Source organism: Podarcis cretensis, assembly GCF_951804945.1.
Source record: "Podarcis cretensis genome assembly, chromosome: 12".
Taxonomy (NCBI): domain Eukaryota; kingdom Metazoa; phylum Chordata; class Lepidosauria; order Squamata; family Lacertidae; genus Podarcis; species Podarcis cretensis.
In genome coordinates this window covers 3,781,971-3,806,019 of record NC_137181.1, presented here as the reverse complement: position 1 = coordinate 3,806,019, position 24,049 = coordinate 3,781,971, and the positions used below count along the sequence as shown (strand labels likewise).

General features: G+C 47.8%; 1 protein-coding gene and 1 long non-coding RNA gene across 2 annotated transcripts in view; both read right to left on the bottom strand.

Annotated features, from left to right (window-relative positions):
* Positions 1-5,355: 5,355 nt before the first annotated feature.
* LOC307199344 lies at positions 5,356-8,528 on the bottom strand. The gene is made up of 2 exons (XR_013831907.1): positions 8,404-8,528; positions 5,356-8,322 (listed from the first exon to the last, which is right to left on the bottom strand). It is a non-coding gene; the product is annotated as an uncharacterized lncRNA (long non-coding RNA).
* Positions 8,529-12,749: 4,221 nt separating this feature from the next.
* LOC307199175 (EH domain-containing protein 3) overlaps positions 12,750-24,049 on the bottom strand; it is a 35,114-nt gene continuing 23,814 nt past the window's right edge. The window contains exons 4-6 of the mRNA XM_079946908.1: positions 19,688-20,100; positions 16,970-17,134; positions 12,750-13,686 (exon numbers count right to left, since the gene is read on the bottom strand). Of these exons, the coding sequence (XP_079803034.1) occupies positions 13,159-13,686; positions 16,970-17,134; positions 19,688-20,100 (1,106 nt within the window). The 3' untranslated portion in view covers positions 12,750-13,158. The remainder of the gene's footprint in view (positions 13,687-16,969; positions 17,135-19,687; positions 20,101-24,049) is intronic.

Sequence of the window (24,049 nt, the reverse complement as noted above, 5' to 3'; positions counted from 1 at the left end):
GACTAAATGACAACATAGAACAGCATTCCCTCATACGAGGCTCCTCCACCACAATCTGAACTGATGTACCTCTAAGTTTTATCAGTGAGAACCAAGGCCTCAGATGGGAAATCTGTGACCAGCCTGCAGATATAAAGTTGAACTACATATCCCATCATCCCTATTGGCCATGCTGGCTGGTGATGATGAGAACTGGAGTCCATTAACACTAGGACCGCCACAGATTCTCCATCCCTGATTTAGACCAGCCTTCTCCAACGTGGCCCCCCAGAAACTTTGTACTACAACTCCGAACCGCCTAAATCAGTGCATCCATAAGGCATCAGTCTCGATCATGAAAGACTCGTTCACAAAATATCAAAATTTCCCCTCGCTGTAGGTCTGTTTTCTGCAAAACCAATGTAAGTAAACAGGCGTGCAGGAACTGGCTCCTCTGCGTGAATTGATTTGGGGTTTGCCAAGAGGTCTTTCCAGGCTAATGTTATCAGCGTTTCTTCTCTGTGTCTGACATTTCCCTAAGTCTTTAATATCAGCGTGCTGGCTCTCCTTGGGGTCAGTAGCAGCTGGACGCCAAGTTCCAACTCTGCTCTGTCAACAATGGTGCCAAGAAGAGCAAAAGGGACAGGAAAGAATTTGACATGTTGCTTCTCTGAGGAAACCCAGCCAGATGGGCGGGGTATAAATTATTATTATCATCATCATCATCATCATCATCATCGTCATCGTCATCACCATCATCCCTTCATGCCAGATGCCCCGGTTCTTTGGACCGGAGCAACAGCGGCAAAATTATCTGGTTATCTCCTGCTTGGACTACTGCAATGCGCTCTACGTGGGGCTACCTTTGAAGGTGACCCGGAAACTACAACTAATCCAGAATGCGGCAGCTAGACTGGGGACTGGGAGCGGCCGCCGAGACCATATAACAGGGGTCAGCAAACTTTTTCAGCAGAGGACTGGTCCACTGTCCCTCAGATCTTGTGGGAGGCCAAACTATATTTTTTTGGGGGGGGGGGTATGAACGAATTCCTATGCCCCACAAATAACGCAGAGATGCTTTTTAAATAAAAGCACACATTCTACTCATGTAAAAAACATGCTGATTGCAGGGCCTTATTTTGCCTACCTATGCCAATATAACACCGGTCCTGAAAGACCGACACTGACTCCCAGGATGTTTCCGAGCACAATTCAAAGTGTTGGTGCTGACCTTTAAAGCCCTCAACAGCCTCGGTCCAGTATACCTGAAGGAGCGTCTCCACCCCCATCATCCAGCGGGGACACTGAGGTCCAGCTCCGAGGGCCTTCTGGCAGTTCCCTCCCTGCGAGAAGCAAAGCTACAGGGAACCAGGCAGAGGGCCTTCTCGGTGGTGGCGCCCGCCCTGTGGAATGCCCTCCCATCAGATGTCAAGGAAACAAACAACTACAGCATCTGACTTTTAGAAGACATCTGAAGGCAGCCCTGTTTAGGGAAGCACTTATAACTTGATGAATTATTGTATTTTAATATTTTGCTGGAAGCTGCCCAGAGTGGCTGAGGAAACCCAGCCAGATGGTGGTATATAAATATATTATTATTATTATTATTATTATTATTATTATTATTATTATTTATTAAACAAACCCTCCCAGTACCGTCACCTGAAGATAAGCCTATCCGTGGTCACTAGCCATCATAGCTACATCAGGCCTGCATAAGTTTCTGTAACCTTAAATATGTAACCTCATTCATATATTCCATGCTACTCAATCTACAGTTGTCTCTAGGTTGGGTGAATCCAGTGGCGTAGCGTGGGGGGTGCAGGCGGGGGCCAGCTGCACCTGGCGCAAGAAATTTTTTGGGGGGGCACGCTCACCGCCTCCGGAGTCGCCGAAGAGCCTTGGGCGCAGGCTGTAGCAGAGCCCCATGTCTCGCGGAACCGACGAGCTGTGCGCGCGTCCGGGCTGAAGGTGTCCGGCAGGCAGCGGCTCTCAGCGCTCGCCGCGGAGGGCGCGCCAGGCAGCCCTTCCTCACAGCCCCGCCGTCACCGCTGCTGCTGCAGCTGCTGGGCCATGTTGCATTTTCCTCGCCTCTCTGCCCTCCTCCTCCTCCGGGCAAGCGGCGTCGTTTGGGCGGCAGCGCCAGCGGCAACTCGCCTCAGATCATCTGACACGGACCCGCCGCCGTCGCCGTGGCTACCTTACCGTAAATACCCCAGCCCAGGCAGCAGCAAGAAGAAACTGGCAGCGGCGGCAGGTTAGGGGTTAGGGGCGCAAATTACTTGCCTTGCCCGGGTTAGGGGGTGCAAATTACTTGCCTTGCCCGGGTTAGGGGGCGCAAATTACTTGCCTTGCCCCGGGTGCTGACAACCCACGCTACGCCGCTGTTTTTTAGGATTCTAAATTCTCTGTCCACTGTCAAACCCACGACCCTGAAATCGAGTCTCGCGCTCAACCACCTGAGCTATTGTGAAGGCCTTTGGTTGATTTAACAGTCTATGTCCTTTTAAATGGCTTTTTTTTTTAAAGGGCTTTATTGTTTTGTCGTTTAAATTTTATTAATAATAATAATAATAATAATAATAATAATAATAATAATAATATTTGTGGTTCTATCCTGTATTCTACGCCGAGAACTTCAGAGTAAGGTGGTGTACCAATAAATGAAAATAAGATTTTTGTCCCTGCCAGTTCACACAGCAAACACACATCCCTGGGAGTGGAGATCAGCCAAGACTTCTGTTTATTATGTGTTTTCAAAAAGCAAAACCAAGAGTCATTCATCTTCTCAATGGCATCCTTTATTGTATGTAATCCATTCGTAGGAGAAAAGGGATTTGGGCTTTGTTAACATTCCTGCCGTCTCCAGTCTGTACATGCAGGATGGCCGCAATTTTCGGGTTCTTGGTCCTGTTTCAGAATCTAGATGCTATAAGCCACCACAGGGATAAGTACTGGCTATGCAGCTGAGACCATTGGATTCCTGCGGCTTGCCGGTGTTGGCTTGTGGGAAATGGGAGTTGTTCCATCTGGTACGCAGGCTGAGACCCTCCCTGCCCGCAGACTGTCTCGCCAGAGTGGTGCATGCTCTGGTTATCTCTCGCTTGGACTACTGCAATGCGCTCTATGTGGGGCTACCTTTGAAGGTGACCCAGAAACTACAACTAATCCAGGACGCGGCAGCTAGACTGGGGACTGGGAGCGGCCGCCAAGACCACATAACACCCGTCTTAAAAGACCTACACTGGCTCCCAGTACGTTTCCGAGCACAATTCAAAGTGTTGGTGCTGACCTTGAAAGCCCTAAACGGCCTCGGTCCAGTATACCTGAAGGAGCGTCTCCACCCCCACCGTTCTGCCCGGACACCGAGGTCCAGCTCCGAGGGCCTTCTGGTGGTTCCCTCATTGCGAGAAGCCAAGTTACAGGGAACCAGGCAGAGGGCCTTCTCGGTGGTGGCGCCTGCCCTGTGGAACACCCTCCCACCAGATGTCAAAGAGAAAAATAACTACCAGACTTTTAGAAGACATCTGAAGGCAGCCCTGTTTAGGGAAGCTCTTAATGTTTAATAGGTTATTGCATTTTAGTGTTTTGTTGGAAGCTGCCCAGAGTGGCTGGGGAAACCCAGCCAGATGGGCGGGGTAGAAATAATAAATTATTATTATATTATATTATATTATATTATATTATATTATATTATATTATATTATATTATATTATATTATTCCTGCCTGGGCCAGCAGCCAAACTGCTGCTCACACAAGAAGACGATGGTTACCCGCACTTGAGAACTCTCAGATAAAACAAAGCCCTTCTTCGCGCAATGTGTAGTTAAACTGTGGAACTCATTGCCACAGGAGACAGTGATCACCAACCTAGATGGCTTTAAAGGAGGATTGGACACATTCATGGAGGAGAGGGCTAGCGATGGCTCCTAGCCATGTAAGCTATGCTCTGCCTAGAGGCATCAGTGTTTCTGAACACAACACCCTGGAAACAAAGAGGAAGAGAGTTCTCTTGCTACACAAATCTGGAGTGGAGTCCCTAAGCTGGTTGGATGGTGCCTTTGGACCACATCAGCACGACAGGGGGGGGGGCAGGTCTTGTCGCCTCAGCAACCCAGAACCCCAATAATAATAATTTTATTATTTATACCCAGGCGGGTTAAACCACAGAGCCTGGGACTTGCCAATCAGAAGGTCGGCGGTTCAAATCCCCGCGATGGGGTGAGCTCCCGTTGCTCGGTCCCTGCTCCTGCCCACCTAGCAGTTCGAAAGCACGTCAAAGTGCAAGTAGATAAATAGGTACCACTCCGGCGGGAAGGTAAACGGCGTTTCCGTGCGCTGCTCTGGTTTGCCAGAAGCAGCTTAGTCCTGCTGGCCACATGACCCGGAAGCTGTACGCCGGCTCCCTCGGCCAATAAAGCGAGATGAGCGCCGCAACCCCAGAGTCGGTCACGACTGGACCTAATGGTCAGGGGTTCCTTTTCCTTCACCATCTGGCTAGGGTTCCCCAGCTGCTCTGGGTGGCTTCTAACGTAATAAAAACTCAGCAAACATCAAACATTAAAAAATTCCCTAAACAGGACTGCCTTCAGATGTCTTCTGAATGTCAGGTAGTTGTTTATCCTTTTGACATCTAGTGGGAGGGCGTACCACAGGGCAGGTGCCACCACCGAGAAGGCCCTCTGCCTGGTTCCCTGTAACTTGGCTTCTCGCAGTGAGGGAACCGCCAGAAGGCTCTCGGAGCTGGACCTCAGTGAATGATGGGGGTGGAGACCCTCCTTCAGGTATACTGGACCAAGGCCATTTAGGGCTTTAAAGGCGAGCACCAACACTTTGAATTGTGCTCGGAAACGTACTGGGAGCCAACATAGATCTTTACAGTATTATACAGTCTCGGCAGCCGCATTCTACAGTCACCTGGCTGCCGCATTCTGCCCAGGTTTGCAACCCGGAGAGGTCATTTTGGTGCTGCTACCGCAGCAGTTTTGACTTCACCCATCGTCTCTCAAGACAGACAGCTGCCAACAACAACCGTGTGTGTGTGTGTGTGTGTGTGTGTGTGTGTGTGTGTGTGTGTTCCCCTTCCATTTTCTTTATCAACTGGTTTCCAAGCATCAATGTAGATTTGGAATGCAGATTTTGGTACAAGACCAATTGCTGGCACCTGCCCAGATTAGTTTTGGGTAAAGAATGGTTTGCTTAGCCTGTAGGAACAAAAGTTCAGATGGGGGGGGGGGACGGGTTTCGAAACACTCCCAGCTCCATCGATAACAAGGTGACACCCAAAGAAACAGATCCAAGTCTTCATTTTTAATGATGTTTTAGGATGTATGTACAACGGGGGGAGAAGAAAGGTTAAGTGATTTTATTTAAAAAAAAAACACATGGTAAATGCACTGCGATAAGAATGTTTTTTGGTTTTTTTTACACACACAGAATATATATTTCTCTATATAATATTAACAAAAGAGATATAAAATAAGTTATACCTGTCCTGGGCTCTGTCTCCCACCGCCCCCCCCCTTTCTCAGGTCACAGTCGAAGTTCAACAAAACGTAAAGCAACGAGGACAGTTCATCTCACTCTCGACATCAGCAAAAAAGACGGGGTCAGCGAAAGAGGCGTGATTTGGACCGAGGGAAGAGGAAGACCAGCAGGAAACAGTTTGGCTCAGTCTCTCCAGTCTGAATAAGGTTCAGGACAATTACCGTATTTTTCGCTCTATAAGACGCACCAGACCATGAGACGCACCTAGTTTTTGGAGGAGGAAAACAAGAGAAAAAAAATTCTGAATCTCAGAAGCCAGAACAGCAAGAGGGATCGCTGCGCAGCGAAAGCAGCAATCCCTCTTGCTGTTCTGGCTTCTGTGACAGCTGCGCAGCCTGCATTCGCTCCATAAGACGCACACACATTTCCCCTTACTTTTTAGGAGGGAGAATGTGAGTCTTATAGAGCAAAAAATACGGTATTTTAGAGATGAAAATGGAAGGCGAGAGTTGGGGTGGCGGATGTAACTGTTGGGTTAAGTGCTCCCGGGCAGGGCCATCCTTGTGTCGTGTGCCCCCAGCCTCTCTCGCCAACGGACCGTGCAAATGACGAAATACCAGGGCATTCTACAGATTCGCCATTTTTATTGTGCACAAACATATCTGTGGTGAAACAGAAACACTGAGCAAAATTAAGTCCAACCACAGTGGAAGAAGCACTCGGAAAAATGTGCAAACCACCTCCTTTGTTTCAAGAGTACTAAATGCAGCAATAGCTTGCTCCAGCCACAAATCCTTTAGTTATCCCCCCACTTCTGATGCTGCCATCTTTTCCATGCAAGGAACTAAACTTGTAGGATTAAAAACCAAGGGAGTGGAGCCCTCCAGCCATTGCTGGACTCCATATCTGCCATCATTCCAGTGTTCCTTCAACCGTTGGGTCCCCAGATGTTGATGGACTACAACTCCCATCGTCCATGACCGTCCGTTAACCTGGCCGTGGATGATGGACGTTGTAGTCCCAGGACATCTGGGAAGTGGGAACCCAACGGTTGAAGAACACCAGCCAACTCTGCACTGTTGACGCTTGTCCAAAAGCTCTCCAGTCTTTCAGACAAGGCTTTCGAGCTTGGGTTGAAGATACTGGAGATCAAAACTTTTGCCTGCTCTGCTATGTTCTTATGTGCAAAGCCGACCATTCTCAGATTTGCATCGCACGATGATCCTGGCAGAGCTTGCAAATCCTGTGCAGCGTTCACCGGAATGACCTTTGGAACCCGGAATTCCTAAAACATCAAAAGTCTTAACACAACACCTTCGGCCGAGGTCTTACAAGAAAATGCAAGCGACCAGGGGAAGTTTCCTACGGCTAACACAGGCCCACTGTTCGCCTTTTGCAGAGTTACAGTGGTGCCTCGCAAGACGAAAAGAATCCGTTCCGCGAGTCTCTTCGTCTAGCGGTTTTTTCGTCTTGCGAAGCAAGCCCATTGACGGCTTTGCGGATTAGCGCTATTAGCGGTTTAGCGGCTTTTAGCGGCTTATCGGCTTAGAAAAAGGGGGGGAGGGGGAAAAACCCGCAGGAACTCGCAAGACATTTTCGTCTTGCGAAGCAAGCCCATAGGAAATTCGTTTTGCGAAGCACCTCCAAAACGGAAAACCCTTTCGTCTAGTGAGTTTTCCGTCTTGCGAGGCATTCGTCTTGCGGGGCACCACTGTATTCTGTGTACAGATTTGCACCACGTGTACTCAATAAAGATTAAGAAGACAGACAACAGGCAGGAAGACTGAACGTTGAAGACTGCTGAACATAAATAGTTCAGATCCACGTGTGTCTTTGAAGCACCAGTCTCACCCAGAGGTATTTGTCATCTAAGGGTGTTCCAATACAGAAGGCTCTCATGGCTTCCAATAATTGCTCTTCCACTGAAAACTACGAGCAGAATTGCCATTGGTCACCCACATCTCAAGAGTCAAGGTGCGTGTGCATCTTGCATTCACCCAGTGGGCATGGCGGAGCCAGGTGGGCACCTCTGCCAGCTGACATTTCCCCACTACTCACTGGCCATGCCCACCCACTCTCTTCTCCAGACATTTCAAAGCGGGTGTTTTCAGCGGCATTTTGGGCACCCTTGCTTAGTTACGGTTGTTGGGAGGGAAATCGCAAAAATAATAATAGTTAAAGCAGCTCTAGTTTTGTTTTTAAAAGGCCGCCTGTATTACAGGGTAACAACAAACCAACCTATGGTCACATAAAGCAACCTCAATAAACACATGAGGCGTAACCGGCTGTGTTCTTAGATAAATAAGATATACTATTCATAGTATTGGGACACGGGTGGCGCTGTGGGTTAAACCACAGAGCCTAGGACTTGCCGATCAGAAGGTTGGCGGTTCGAATCCCTGCGATGGGGTGAGCTCCCTGCTCCTGCCAACCTAGCAGTTCGAAAGCACATAAAACTGCAAGTAGATCAATAGGTACCGCTTCGGCGGGAAGGTAAATGGCGTTTCTGTGCGCTGCTCTGGTTCGCCAGAAGCGGCTTAGTCATGCAGGCCACATGACCCAGAAGCTGTACATCGGCTCCCTCGGCCAATAAAGCGAGATGAGCGCCGCAACCCCAGAGTCGGCCACAACTGGACCTAATGGTCAGGGGTCCTTTTATTCATAGTATCAAATTGTAGATTTCAACAGAAGTAACTCACACCTGTCCATAAAATGTGTGAGATCATGTTATTGTATTTATTTGCATTACTTAGAGCTTTAACTACTGATGAAGCCCAGGACGGCAAAACAAAACCAATATTCCAGAAATCCTTGTCTTAGACTTTGTGAACGGATTTTGTGGATCTGTAATAACCTTTCAGAGTGCCTGGTGTGCTCTGGTCCATGGGGTCACGAAGAGTCGGGGACAACTAAACGACTAAACAACAACAACAACCTTTCATGTAGATGGTTTGGACTTTATGAACAGACAAGTGGAATGGACACCATTACACAGATGGACCTTATGCATGAACTGACTATAGAATGATCCGATCCACTGGGTCTTCTGCTTTGTTGGTTGAACTTTATGAGTTACTTCTGTTGAAATTTACAATTTGATTCTATGAATAGTATATCTTATTTATCTAAGAACACAGCCGGTTACGTCTCACGTATTACAGGGTAAGCAAACTGCATCTAAACTGATTTCTGAGTGAACGACTGAGATGCAGGTTGCAAGGATTTCGCCAGAGAATGCCCAGCTCTCAATTTCAAGAGTAGATCTCATCAGACAACCCAGCCCAACCAGTTCCAGAATTCAGCCTGGTAAGTTTCACAGCCCAGCTAGGAAATATACCAGCTTGATCTTCATTGCTTCTAAGCTGCATTGATTTTCCATAGTGCAATTGCAAAAAAACGCCCCCCAAAATATATATATTTAAGGAGTGCCTACAGCACAGGTTTAGAGGACTAACTTTACAGTGCTTACTCGGAAGTAAGCCCTGCCACTTTCAATGCAGCCTACTAATTATTAGCTAAACTGAAGGTGGAAATATCTTCAGTTCAGGAAGTGGTTAATGAAGGGGACAAGAGTTTCGGTGAAGGACAGGAAATGGCTCTGGAACAGGAAATTCACAGCGGACCAATAGAAAAAGGGGGCGGGGCTCTCCAACGTGTCATCCATCTCCGGGGGCAACTCCTCACCCCCCCTACTGCAGCGAGATCCCCACCCCCTGCAAAGGAGATTGCATTGCTATTCTGCTCTTAATGGATTTTCTGTGGGAAAAACCAGACCGAAAAAGAAATGGGAAAATGTGGCAGGTTTTCAATCTGCCCATAAGATGGGCAATTGCACATGAGAAGCCGCCTTTGGAAGCACTGAAAGGGAACCTTGGATTGGGACCCGCAGGCGATTCTGATGCTTTACTCGAAAGCGTTAGGGCCAAAGTCAAGAGGAACATCCGACAATGAATAATGACAGAAGCTCAACCCCAATCACAGCCTACTAAGGATTCATTCATTCACACCACTTTGTTCTTATTAAGACATTATCGTCAGGAAGCCAGGAGGTCACTAGGGAAGAGTTAATTGCATACTGGGGTGAGAACGGAGTACTGAACATTTTACGGCAGGCATGGGAAACCTTTGGCCCTCCAGATGTTCCTGCACCAGAGTCCAGTGTCCGGTTCTGGGTGCCAGAGTTTAAGGATACTGACAAGCTGGGGCAGGGGTCAGCAAAAATTTTTTAGCCGCGGGCTGGTCCACTGTTCCTCAGACCTTGTGGCCGGCCAGAGAAGCGTCACTGCCAGAGGCCTCTCTTCTTGGAATAACAGGTCTGGAATTGCCCAAGAAAGATGTTAGATTGTTTTTGTTTGCCACAACTGCTGCTAGAATTTTGTTAGCCAAGAACTGGAAAACACAAGAAGTCCCAACAGTGAAGGAATGGCAGATGAAGATGATGGACTTTTCGGAGCTAGCCGACCTGACCGGAAGAGTCCGCGACCAGAAGGAGGAGGAGTACCAGGAGGAATGGATGAAATTCAAAGACTACAGTGGTACCTTGGGTTACATACGCTTCAGGTTACAGACTCCACTAACCCAGAATTATTACCTCGGGTTAAGAACTTTGCTTCAGGATGAGAACAGAAATCGTGCTCCGGCGGCGTGGCAGCAGCAGGAGGTCCCATTAGATAAAGTGGTGTTTCAGGTTAAGAACAGTTTCAGGTTAAGAATGGTCCTCCGGAACGAATTAAGTATGTAACCAGAGGTACCACTGTATTTAGTTAAATATGTTAAGATAACTTAATTGGAAAAATTTGCAAATATCAGACAGGCTTAGGATTTAAATATATATTGTTAGAGAATAACATGTTTAAAGTTAAAATGAAAAGAAAGAAAGATGTTAAGTGATTAAGTTAATTTTATGAGAAAATTGGTTTTGGAAAGCTGTTACAATGATATACACTGAAATTCAGCCAGAGGGATTTGAGGAAGTCACTTAACAATGTTACTAAGATTGGATTAAGTACAATTAAGATGTATGTTTGTTTGAAATTTTTTTTGGGGGAAAAGAGAAGCGTCACTGGTAGGGGGAGCTGGAAGAAGGGGTGAGGGGGGCAAACAGTCCTCCTCCTCACCCCCCACCTCCAGCCCCAGCCGCTGCGCTTACCTCCCAGGGGCTGCCGCCGCCGCTTCTCGTGAGTAGGCCGAGTGAGCTCTCTGGCCCACAGGAGCATTAGGGCGGCGGTGGCGGGGGGGAAGATGAGCGGCGCGAAAGGGCTGGCTCCGGAGAGGGGCTGCTTAAAATGGCACTCAGCCAGCTCCCTTCCTCCTCTAGGCAGGGCAGGGAGAAACCGGGAGGAGGGAGGGAGGGAGGAGGAGCGTTGTGGGGGGGGGGGATGGAATGGTGGGGGGGAATGGAATGGCGCAGCCCGAACAGAATCCCCACGCCAATCCACGGACAGTTTGTGGGCCGGATCCTGAAGGCAACTGGGCCTGATCCAGCCCGCGGGCCTTAGTTTGCCGACCCCTGAGCTGGAGTATGTGGAGAGGATAATCAAGGGACTGGAAGCCATGCCTGATGAGGAACGGTTGAAGGAGCCAGGGATGGAAAAGAAGAGATATGAGAGCCATCTTCAAATATCTCAAGGGCTGTCCCATGGAAGAGGGAGCAAGCTTGTTTTCTGCTGCTCCTGAGATCAGGACCCCAAACAATGGATTCAAATTACAAGGAGATTCTGACTAAACATCAAGAAGGACTTTCTGACAGTGACAGCTGTTCTATAGTGGAATGGCCTCCCTCAGAAAGTGTTCGGCTGTCCTTCACTGGAGACTCTGAAACAGAGTTTGGACGGTCATCTGTCAGGAATGCTTTAGCTATGATTCCTCTTCCAACTCCACAGTTCTACGATTCTAACTGCAACCCCCACCATCCCTGGCCGCTGGCCATGCTCGCTGCTGGGGGTTGCAGTTCAATAAACACACAAGATGTAACCGGCTGTACGTTGGCGTTGGAAAAAACAATATATACTATTCATTGTATTGAATTGTAGATTTCAACAGAAGTAGCTCATAAAGTTCAATGAAAAAAGTAGAAGCTTCATCAGTAGTACAAACTCTAGGTAATGCAAATAAATACGACATCGTAATCTCACACATTTTTACAGCAAAAATAATATAAAAACCGTCAACAACCGTACATACCACATATGATATCACAGGACAGTGGATCTTATAGCATAGTACTTTAGATCTGATATTTGATTACATTTTTGTATGAGGTGCACTACTGTTTATATGTATAACATCTGAGTATGGATTAAGTTTGTTTTACTTCTGCTGTGCCATATGGGTCACTTTAAGAAAGAAATTTTTGTATCTGTTGATTGCCAACACCTGTTACTCGAGTCAGTATTGTGCTTGTCCATATAACTCTGTAAAAGTTACTGCTTACAGCAGCTACTACTATGCTATAAAATCCACTGCCCTGTGAGATCATATATGGTATGTATGGTTGTTGACGGTTTTTATTGTATTTTTATGCATTATCTAGAGTTTGTACTACTGATGAAGCCTAGGATGGTGAAACAAGGCTAATATTCTGGAAATCCTCGTCTTAGACCCTGTGAAAAGATTCTGTGGAACTGCAACAATCTTTCGTGTGGATTGTTGGACTCTATGAACAGACAGGTGGAATAGACACTTTCACATATATGGACCTTATGCATAAACTGATTAGAGAATGAACTGATCCACTGGGTCTTCTACTTTTTTCTCGTTGAACTGTTGAAATCTACAATTCAATACAATGAATAGTATATATTATTTTTTCAAATATACACCTGGTTATATATTGCATGTTTACTGAATACCGTATTTTTCGCTCTTAAGACTCACCAGACCACAAAACACACCTAGTTTTTGGGGGAGGAAAACAAGAAAAAAAATATTCTGAATCTCAGAAGCCAGAACAAGAGGGATCGCTACACAGTGAAAGCAGCAATCCCTCTTGCTGTTCCTGGCTTCTGGGATAGCTGCGCAGCCTGCATTCGCTCCATAAGACGCACACACATTTCCCCTTAGTTTTTAGGAGGGAAAAAGTGAGTCTTATAGAGCAAAAAATACGGTATACAGTGGTGCCTCGCAAGACGAAATTAATCCGTTCCGTGAGGCTCTTCGTATAGCGGTTTTTTCGTCTTGCGAAGCAAGCCTATTGACAGCTTAGCGGATTAGCGCTATTAGCGGTTTAGCGGCTTTTAGCGGATCAGCTGATAAGCGGCTTAGGGCTTAGGAAAAGGGGGGGGGGAGGGAAAAAACCCCGCCGGAACTCACAAGACATTTTCGTCTTGCGAAGCAAGCCCATAGGGAAATTCGTTTTGCGAAGCGCCTCCAAAACGGAAAACCCTTTCATCTAGTGGGTTTTCCGTCTTGCGAGGCGTTCGTCTTGCAGGGCACCACTGTATATTATGTTTTCAAACGTACAGCCGGTTACATCTTGTGTGTTTATTGAATACGTTTCACGTAACCAGGGGGTTGCAGTTCGACAACATCTGGAAGGCCAAAGGTTCCTTACGCCTGCTCCAAAATATTGCGCCAGGTTCATCACCACGCCTGGACATTATTGGAAGCCAGAAGACAGCTCCGCATCTCAATTAGGTATATTTGATTTACCCACCCACCCAACACCCCACAATTCCTTCCCGCCACCCTCTCACTCTGTCAGTTTCCTCTTCGACGGAGGGATGAGGTGAGACGGGAGCTCGTTCGGCAACTCATGGCCTTCCAACTTGACTTTGATGAGGTGGTTGGCCAAAGCAAACTCCTCGTCGTCAAGCATCCCGTCTTTGTCAATGTCTGACAGTTTCCAGATCTTGCCCAAGACAGTGTTCGGCAGCTTGGACCTCACCATCTCCTTCTTGGCGTTGGCCCCAGTGATCTTCCCGTCCACCGGCGAAAGCGTGTAGAAGATCTCGTCGTACATGGGCTTGTCCCTGGCCACCACCCAGTTGGCGTCGTCAATCCCTTCGCCGGCGCCCTCGCCGTAGCCGTGCCCAAAGGGGCCGTGAAGGGTGCCCTCGAAGGCGCCCCCTTTCACCATCTGAACGGGCCGCTGGGACTCCTCCTGGCGCACCAGAACCATCAGCTGGGCGATGTCACTGGCTAGCATATCCTCAACGGCATCCAGCAGTTTGCTCTTCAAAGGCTGGAACTTACTGAAGTCTTGGCCCTGTAGCTGCTCCTGAAAGACAGAGCGATGGGCAATTCAGCGTTAAGAGAGGGGACCGCAATCACCTTTGGCTGGGTCGGGACGATATGGGATTGGGGGGCAACTCCCATCTCCTGTGGGGCGCAATTAGTGCCAGCACCGTCTGTTAAGAATTTGGGTGTAATCTTCGACACCTCCCTTTCCATGGAGGAGCAGATTGCAGCTATAACAAAGGCGGCATTTTTTCATCTCCGCCAAGCTAAGCAGTTGGCTCCTTACCTCTCTCACCCTGACCTGGCCACTGTGATCCACACGACGGTCACCTCCAGACTGGATTATTGTAACTCGCTCTACGTGGGGCTGCCCTTGAGATTGACCCAGAAACTCCAGCGGGTGCAGAATGCCGCGGCAAGACTCCTTACGGGGTCCTCGCTGCGGGATCACATTCACCTGGTGCTATACCAGCTGCACTGGCTCCCGGTGGAGTACAGGATCAGGTTCAAGGTGCTGGTTTTAACCTTCAAAGCCCTATACGGCCTAGGACCCTCGTACCTACAGGACCGCCTCTCCTGGTATGTCCCACGGAGGACCTTACGGTCTTCAAATAAGAACATCTTGGAGATCCCGGGCCACAGGGAGGTTAGGCTGGCCTCAACCAGAGCCAGGGCTTTTTTGGCCGTGGCCCCGATCTGGCAGAACGCTCTGTCCCAAGAGACTAGGGCCCTGCGGGACTTGACATCTTTCCGCATGGCCTGCAAGACAGAGCTGTTCCACCAGTCCTTTGGCCATGGCACAGTCTGACCCCTTCTCTCCTTCTGTAATCCTCACAGAACTCTAGCCCAATGGTTGCCATTAATTTGACTCTCAATTGATTTTAGAATGTATTTCAATTAACTGACTGTGATTTTATGTAAACTGTGCTATTTTTACTGTCGTTAGCCGCTTTGGCTGGGGAAGGTGGGATATACCGTATTTTTCGTCCCATAGGACGCTCCGTCCCATTAGGACGCACTTACTTTTTTTGGGGGGAAATAAAGGAAAAATTTATTTCCTTTATTTCCCCCCCAAAACCAGGTCGGGGAACAGTGGGATGGCGGTGCTGCGCCTCCCCGCTGTCCCCCGAGCTTGTGGGGCTGGCTGATGTCTGCCTGGCGCGAGGGGCGCTCTGCTTCAGGGCGCCCCGCGCGTCGGGTGGCAGGCTACTGTCCGCAGCATGGGGAGCCCTCTGTTTCAGGGCGCCCCATGCGCCCCCCCGGTGCGCAAGGCTTGCGGGCACCTGCGCAAAGCATGGGGCATCCTCCAAAGGGCACCCCGTGCTCCCGGCTGCCGCCCGGGTGTGAAAGGTTTGCGCAAAGCTTCCTGGAGCCTGGAGAGCGAGAGACGTCGGTGCGCACCGACGCCTCTCGCTCTCCAGGCTTCAGCGAAAGCCTGCATTCGCCCCATAGGATGCACACACATTTCCCCTTCATTTTTGGAGGGGAAAAAGTGCGTCCTATAGGGCGAAAAATACGGCAAATAAAATTTTATTGTTATTATTTATTATAACCAAGCCTCCTGAGAAGTAGCTCTCAAACGTTTTCCCTTCAGAATAAAAATTTGCCACACTGATTTTTAAATTGGCAAGAAATACATTTGGTTGGAGGAGGGGAAACAACTCCTAGCAGTGCTTGGTTTTGAAAATATACCTATCCATACCTGGAAGATTTAATGAAAGGTGTGAACTGGCCTTTGCAGCGTAATCTCAATTCTATTAGGTCTGACTTGAGACAAACTGATCTTTCCTATTTGTCAGAGTTGGAAATCCCTTTTCACGACAATATGTTGCAGAGAAGCACAGAAGAATGGCCAACGCTCTTGAAGAGAGGCCTGGATACTAGTTCTGGTTGTAAAGGTAAAAGGACCCCTGACCATTAGGTCCAGTCGTGGCCGACTTTGGGGTTGCGGCGCTCATCTCGCTTAATTGACTGAGGGAGCCGGCGTACAGCTTCCGGGTCATGTGGCCAGCATCACTAAGCCACTTCTGGCGAACCAGAGCAGTGCACGGAAACGCCATTTACCTTCCCGCCGGAGCGGTACCTATTTATCTACTTGCACTTTGACGTGCTTTCGAACTGCTAGGTTGGCAGGAGCAGGGACCGAGCAACGGGAGCTCACCCCATTGCAGGGATTCGAACCGCCGACCTTCTGATCGGCAAGTCCTAGGCTCTGTGGTTTAACCCACAGCGCCACCTGCGTCCGAGTTCTGGTTGAGTATCCCCCCAAATTATTTTGATACTATACTACACTGAAACGTTTTAACGCTTCTTTGATTGTCCTTGAATCTTCCTGCCACAATTGCCATCACATCCGACCACACCACTGTGATGTGCCACACCCTTTGAGAACAACGGCCTTATGAGGAATGGTCGAGGGAGCTGGGTACGTTTAGCCTGGAAGAGGAAACTGGGAGGTGAAAGGATAGCCATCTTCAAATATCTGGAGGGCTGTCGATGGAGTTGACTTTTAATGCCCTAAATGGCTTTGGCCCATTAAACCTAAAGGAGCGTCTCCACCCCCATTGTTCAGCCCAGACACTGAGCTCCAGCTCCGAGGGCCTTCTGGTGGTTCCCTCCCTGAGAGAAGTGAAGTTACAGGGCCTTCTCGGTGGTGGCCCCCTCCCTGTGAAACAGCCTCCCAGCAGATGTCAAGGAGATAAATAACTACACGACTTTTAGAAGACTTCTGAAGGCAGCCCTGTATTGGGAAGCTTTTAACGTTTGACGTATTGCTGCGTTTTTATTATGTCGGAAGCTGCCCAGAGAGGCTGGGGAAACCCAGTCAGATGGGTGGGGTATGAAATATAATTCTGATTACGACGGTGGATTAAAATTACAAGAAAGGTGATTCCAACTCAAGGTTAGGAAGAGCTTTTTGACAGCAATCGCCGTTTGACAGTAGGATGGGACTTCCCCCAATGGACTCTCTTTCCTTGGAGATTTTAATGCAGAGGTGGGATGGTCATCTATTACAGATGCTTCAGTTGAGATTCCTGCACTGGACTAGAGGACCTTAGGGGTCACCAATTTTGAACTCTACAATTCTATGATTAATCTGAAATTTAGAAGGCAGGCTGTTCTCCCCACCCCACCCCCAGAAAAATAATCTGAACTGAAAATGAGATTTAACTTCTGGCCGAAAGCATTCCTTCCAAACCGGAACGTTCTAGCCAAGGTGGGCAGCAAAGTTCATCTTTGCCTCAGACCTCCCTCTGTGCAAGTGAAACTGAGGAGTTTTCCGTCCCGGTTCTCAGATGTGCTTTGTTTTTCCTGGCACTCACCTGCATCTTCTTCAGATTGGGGAAGTCTCCCGGCGAAATCTGATGCTCCCGCTCGATGCGCCCGTAGATCTCGCCCAAATTGTTCACGAGCTCTTTCTTCTTGTTGTCTTTCCCAAACACCGAGGGCATTTCCTTCTTAAGGGAGCTAATGATGTAGGCGTGGACCTAAGGACATAACAGAAGGGAGGTGTAAATACTTTGCGACTGCCATAAAACTTAGGGAACAAGCTATGCTACCAAAATGATTTAGGTTCTAAATGATAATTTTAGGTTATATTTAGTGACCAATATTTAATATATTTTTTTAACTGCCGCTCTATCTGAATTGTCTCTGTTATACCCAATTGCATTTCGATGTATCCCTGTTGTGTTTTATGAAGTGACCTGTGACCGTAATAATAAAGTTGTTCTTCTAAATATTTTGTGTTTTTTTAGACAACAACACCTCATTCTCATCTGATTCTCCATCCCTTCTGCCCAAATATTCTCCTCTATTTCTGCAAAGAGCTCAAGGTGATACCCTCTTTCCCATTTAATCCCAATGACCCCACGAGGTAGATTCATAGCGGTCATTTTCAGATTTGAAAATAAGGGATCAGCAGCCAAAATAAGGGATTTTCCGGGCACAGGTATGTTCAACTTCTGAGCCCCTCTGAGCCAAAGGCAGAAAGCCCAGCCAGCAGCCAAATGAAGCCTCATCAATAAGGGACAGCGGCGGGACATGGCGCCTGGATAAGGGACTGTCCCGCCAAATAAGGGACACTTGACAGCTGTGGATAAATTAGGCTAAGAGACAGCAGCTCACCCAATGAGCTTCACAGCTGAGTCAGGATTTGTCTCTTGTCTCCCAGGTCCTACTCTGGCTCTCTAGCCCAGTTTTTCCTCAAACCTGGGTCCCCGATAATCTCAGGTATGTTGAGCATCTTCCCCAAACCATCTTTTTTTAAAATAATATGTATTAAAAAATTTAAGGGTTACGAAAAGCAAAAATAAAAAGACCATATTAAACAAAAACAAAACAACACATCACAATAAGGAAAAAAAGAAGAAAAGGAAAAAAAAAACATCTTCCCATATCTTTCATTTGCTTGTTTTCTTGACCTCCTCACACCTCCCTTTTTTGTATTCTAATTCGGTTAACTATTTCAGCAAATCCTTTCCATCTTTTCCAATTTTTGTTCTGTAATTTATCTCAATATGATGTAACTTTACTTTCCCTCCTTTCACCAATTAACAGTCTATTTTTTCCTAAACCCTTATAACATTTCTGCTAAAACCACATAACTTCATTCCAACATCCTTCTAACATTCATTAATTTTACAATGTTTCTGTAAATAGTCTTTAAATTTCTTCCAATCTTCCTCCACCGACTCTTCTCCCTCCCAAACCATCTTTTTATGGGACTGATGGGATCTGCGATCCAAAATATCTGGAAGCCCTCTGGTTAGCGAAGGCTGCACTACGTCACACTGGTTCTCAGGTAGACAGAGTTGAATTTTATTTTATTTTGCATGTTTCTGAGCAGGACGCAGGACGAAACAGATGCCTTGCAACACTCCGTTTCAAAATACTCGTTCCGTCGTGACATTTCCTGGGTGCTTTGAGAGCAGCACAGTCCCTTAAGTCAAGCTATCCTGAGTTTCATGACTAGGACAAACAGAAAAAAGTGGTAGAAAGCAGCCTGTAACTGCAAAATTACAATGGTACCTCATTTTTTGAACGTCTCTGTTGACGAATGTTTTGGAACTCGAACACCGAAGCCCTGGAAGTAAATGCTTCTGTTTTTGAACGCGCCTCGGAAGTAGAATGGCTTCCATTGAGGTACCACTGAATTTTTCTCAATTTTTTCTGTAAATTTGCAGACCGCCTCGGTTTTCAAACCTTTCAGAAGCTGAATGGTCTTCCGGAACGGATTACGTTGGGAAACCGATGTCCCACTGTATAACCAGAGCCAGTGTGATGTGGTGCTTAGAGGAGGCCTTTCTCAAATGTGGGTCCTGCGGCTGCTGCCGGACTACAACTCCCATCATCAATGACGACTGGGTCCTGGAAGCTAGGGGAGATGGGAGTTGTAGTCCAACAGCAGCCGGGGGACCCAAGTTTGAGGAAAGCTGGGCTATTCTCTGGGACTGAACAAGTGTGCAGAAAAAAGCTTTCCTTGTGCACCTGCTTCCAAAAATCCCTTCAGGATTGAAAAACATCTTCATGTATGCAACAACGGCCGCGAGAGTTCTGGTAGCACAAGGATGGAAGACTGAAGAAACCCCAACTAAAGAATCATGGCAAGAAAAATTGATGGACTATGCAGAACTGGCAAAACTGACATACAAGTCAAGGATAACTGTGACTTTAAGGATGAATGGGAACCTTTCACAAAGTATCTGAAGACGCAACAAAGCAAACTGGACTCCTTGGCAGGTTGTGAATAAACATTCACAAACCTTTTATTGATAATAATCAGCTAAATAGTTTGAGGATCTATACAACTGTGTAACATGCAGGAAACAGCATTCTTAGAGAAACCAAAGACTGGAACTGAGGGAAGTCAGGGGGTGGGGGGGTTTTGTGGTGGGGGAGGAAGGAAAAATGGGGGGGGGGGAAACAAGGATGATATGTTTTTGGATAATATGTTGTTATAATTTTGAATAAAAAAATAAAAAATAAAAAAGGAACAGGCCACTGGGAAGAGAGAGACAGACAGACAGACAGACATTCACCTTGGCTAGCCTTGCCCGCTTAATGAGGTCGTTCAGTTTCCGAAGGGCTGCATTTCGGGGCAAGCTTTGGATATCCCTGAAGAGATCCTGCTCTTCTGCCTCGAAGAGCTTGCGGTTATCGGGGATGAGGAGCGGGTGAGACCAGAAGGAGCCGATGTAGACCCTGATCACCTCGGGCGTGTTGACGATCTTCCCCAGCGACCACATGAGCGCCCCGTAGACCCTCATCAGTTGCTGGGTCTCAATCTGGTCGGCCTTGTTGAGCACCACCCTCATTTTGTCCTCGTGGTTCTTCAGGGCTTTGATGACCTCGGAGAACTCGTCCGAGATGTCCAGCTTGTGGGCGTCAAAGAGGAGGATGATACGGTCCACCCGCTCAGCAAACCACTCCAGGACGGCAGCAAAGTCGTAGCCTACGTCAGGGAAGGAGAGAGGGGAGTCCCATCAGAACACCAGGGATGGCTCCGTTGGTTGTGGAGCTCAAAGCCCATCCATGTAATAAGGGGAGGCTACAGGGACGCGGGTGGCGCTGTGGGTTAAACCACAGAGCCTAGGACTTGTCGATCAGAAGGCCGGTGGTTCGAATCCCCGCGACGACGGGGTGAGCTCCCGTTGCTCGGTCCCTGCTCCTGCCAACCTAGCAGTTCAAAAGCACGTCAAAGTGCAAGTAGATAAATAGGTACCACTCTGGCGGGAAGGTAAACGGCGTTTCCGTGCGCTGCTCTGGTTCGCCAGAAGCGGCTTAGTCCTGTTGGCAACATGACCCGGAAGCTGTACGCCGGCTCCCTCGGCCAGTAAAGCAAGATGAGCGCCACAACCCCAGAGTCGGCCACGACCGGACCTAATGGTCAGGGGTCCCTTTACCTTACATATTCCTGCATTGCATGGGGTTGGAGTAGAAAGATCTACACTGGCTCCCAGTACGTTTCCAAGCACAATTCAAAGTATTGGTGCTGACCTTTAAAGACCTGAACGGCCTCAGCCTGAAGGAGTGTCTCCACCCCCATCGTTCTGCCCGGACACTGAGGTTCAGCTCCAAGGGCCTTCTGGCGGTTCCCTCATTGCGAGAAGTGAGGTTACAGGGAACCAGGCAGAGGGCCTTCTCGGTGGTGGCGCCCGCCCTGTGGAACTCCCTCCCACCAGATGTCAAAGAGAAAAACTACCACAAGATTTTTAGAAGACATCTGAAGGCAGCCCTGTTTGGGGGAAGTTTTTAATGTTTAATTAATGTCCCACGGAGGACCTTATGGTCTTCAAACAAAAACATCTTGGAGGGCCCGGGCCACAGGGAAGAAGAAGCAGCAAAGTTTGGATTTGATATCCCCCTTTATCACTACCCGAAGGAGTCTCAAAGCGGCTCACAATCTCCCTTCCCTTCCTCCCCCACAACAAACACTCTGTGAGGTGAGTGGGGCTGAGAGACTTCAAAGAAGTGTGACTGGCCCAAGGTCACCCAGCAGCTGCAGGTAAAGGAGCGGAGATGTGAACCCGGTTCCCCCGATTACGAGACTACCGTTCCAAAACCAAAGCACACTCTCCCATAGAAAGCAATGCAAAATGGATTAATCCGTTCCAGACTTTTAAGAACAACCCCCAAAATAGCAATTTAACATTAATTTTACAATCTAACAAGACCACTGATTCATAAAATGAAAGCAATAAACAACGTACTGCAGTCACACAATCAATCAGTAGCTGAACTGGGTTCCACACAAAAAGGAAAAAAAAGAGCCACAAAAACGCAAAATAAATAGCAAAAATAGACAGGCCGCAGCGTAACACTTAAAACTAAAGTGTGGCACTCAAATTGGAAGTGTTAACACTCAAAACGGAGCACGTTCGGCTTCTGAAAAAGTCTGCAAACTAGAACACTTACTTCTGGGTTTGCAGTGTTTGGGTTCCAAGTTGTTTGAGCACCAAGGTGTTTGAGAACCAAGGTACCACTGTATATAAATGTGCAAAATTATGAATGTCCCGCCTAGCCAGGAACTGCCGCTCCAGGGCGAGAGCTGCTTCTTATTTCTCCAAAGGAAAAACTTAATAAACAGAAGAAAAGGACACAGCGGGAATACTCTGGCTGCAGCGAATCCCAAGGGAAAATTGCACAAGCGGCTTTTCACAGCCTTACATCTGCCCTGCTTTTCTCAGCCAAAGGGAAAAGAGAGGCTTGCATGTCAGGCTTCCAGAACTAACATTTGCATTAGGACAAAGCAGCGCAGGGCATGTCCCGAGTTCGAGTCTCGCTCAAGGGCTCGTTGTACGACCCAGATTCAGATCTCTCTACGTTGCTGCACAGGAGGGGGTCATTCTGGCTCAATCCCTGCAGTTGGATACATATGGAATAGTAAGAACTGTAGAGTTGGAAGAGGCCCCATAAAAATCATTCTGAAAAGAACAGGAATGATTATGCTTGGGGATTCTGAATGATTTATTAAGGAAGGGAAATTAGTTTCTCTTTCTCTCTCTCTCCAAAATATTCCAGTCTTGACCCCCAATAATTTGTTGGTTTTGCAACCATACCGGGTCCGTCAACAATTTCAGATTTTCTCATTTCTTCGTACAGCGACGCTTAAAAGGCAAACTTGCTAAATGTGCTCTCAGCGTTGGCACCTGCCGCTGATCAAACAGGCTTCTTGGAAAGATTTTCTGGCACGGCTAAGTCAGCACTTCGCAAAAGCGCCACTCCCATTCTTAATTGTTCCAAGAACTGACCAGTTAAACGGTTTACATAAGAAGACGGACAATGTGTATTGCAGCGGTTCTCAACCTGTGGGTCCCCAGATGTTGTTGGACTACAACTCCCATCATCCCTGAGCTCTGGGCCTTGCTAGCTAGGGGTGATGGGAGGTGTAGTCCAACAACATCTGGGGAGCCACAGGTTGAGAAAGGCTACTGAGCAGGACCAATACTAACATTGAAGGTAAAGGTAAAGGGACCCCTGCCCATTAGGTCCAGTCGTGGCTGACTCTGGGGTTGCGGCACTCATCTCGCTTTATTGGCCGAGGGAGCCGGTGTATAGCTTCCGGGTCATGTGGCCAGCATGACTAAGCCGCTTCTGGCGAACCAGAGCAGCGCACGGAAACACCGTTTACCTCCCCGCCGGAGCGGCACCTATTTATTTACTTGCACTTTGATGTGCTTTCGAACTGCTAGGTTGGCAGGAGCAGGGACCGAGCAACGGGAGCTCACCCCGTCACGGGGATTCGAACTGCCGACCTTCTGATCTTAAAGTCCTAGGCTCTGTGGTTTAACCCACAACGCCACCTGCGTCCCTTGCAAACTAACATTAAGACTCACTAACTCAGGCCTTTGCCAACCTGGTGCCCTCCAGGTGTTTTTCGACTACTGCTCCCATCAGTCCCTCCCAGCCAGAACTGAGCTTTTCTGCTGCTAGCTGCACCCGAGATCTCCTCCACACAGTCATTTAGTAAGCACCTGAGCATGTGCAGAGTGCTCACCCCCCACGCCCGCACAGCAGAATTTGCTGTTGCCATAATGACAAAGATGGCATGTGTGATGCAGCCGAAATTTCAGCCCTTGAGAGCAGAGAGAGAAGAAAGAAGAAACAAATGGAAAATAAACACCTCACACAGGAAATTTTATAGGATGCAAGCTCCTCTTGCAGAAATAAAATTCATTAAATGTGTAATTACAAACGAAAGTCAAGAAACCAGTGGCTGCTGAACGAAGGAGCAAGAACAGAACGGTTGTAATTGGATTAATCAAGATTACAGAAGCAGAAAGGAATAAGAATTTGGCACCCTGAAATCCAGCACACAGGAACTCACCTAAAATAGTTTAATTTGGACTTTTAATAACTGGCTCTTTTAATTGTATTGTAAGTCAGTATTGTGATAATGTGGCTTTTATTAGATTACTGTAATTGATCTGAGAGAGGAGAGAGCAAAATATGGTCTGAAGCTCAACATCAAAAAAACGAAGATCATGACCACTGGGCCCATCACCTCCTGGCAAATAGAAGGGGAAGAAATGGAGGCAGTAAGAGATTTTACTTTATTGGGCTCCATGATCACTGCAGATGGTGACGGCAGTCACAAAATTAAAAGACGCCTGCTTCTTGGGAGAAAAGCAATGACAAACCTAGACAGCATCTTAAAAAGCAGAGACATCACCTTGCCGACAAAGGTCCCTATAGTTCAAGCTATGGTTTTCCCAGTAGTGATGTATGGAAGTGAGAGCTGGACCATAAAGAAGGCTGATTGCCGAAGAATGGATGCTATTGAATTATGGTGCTGGAGGAGACTCTTGAGAGTCCCATGGACTGCAAGAAGATCAAACCTCTCCATTCTTAAGGAAATCAACCCTGAGTGCTCACGGGAAGGACAGATCCTGAAACTGAGG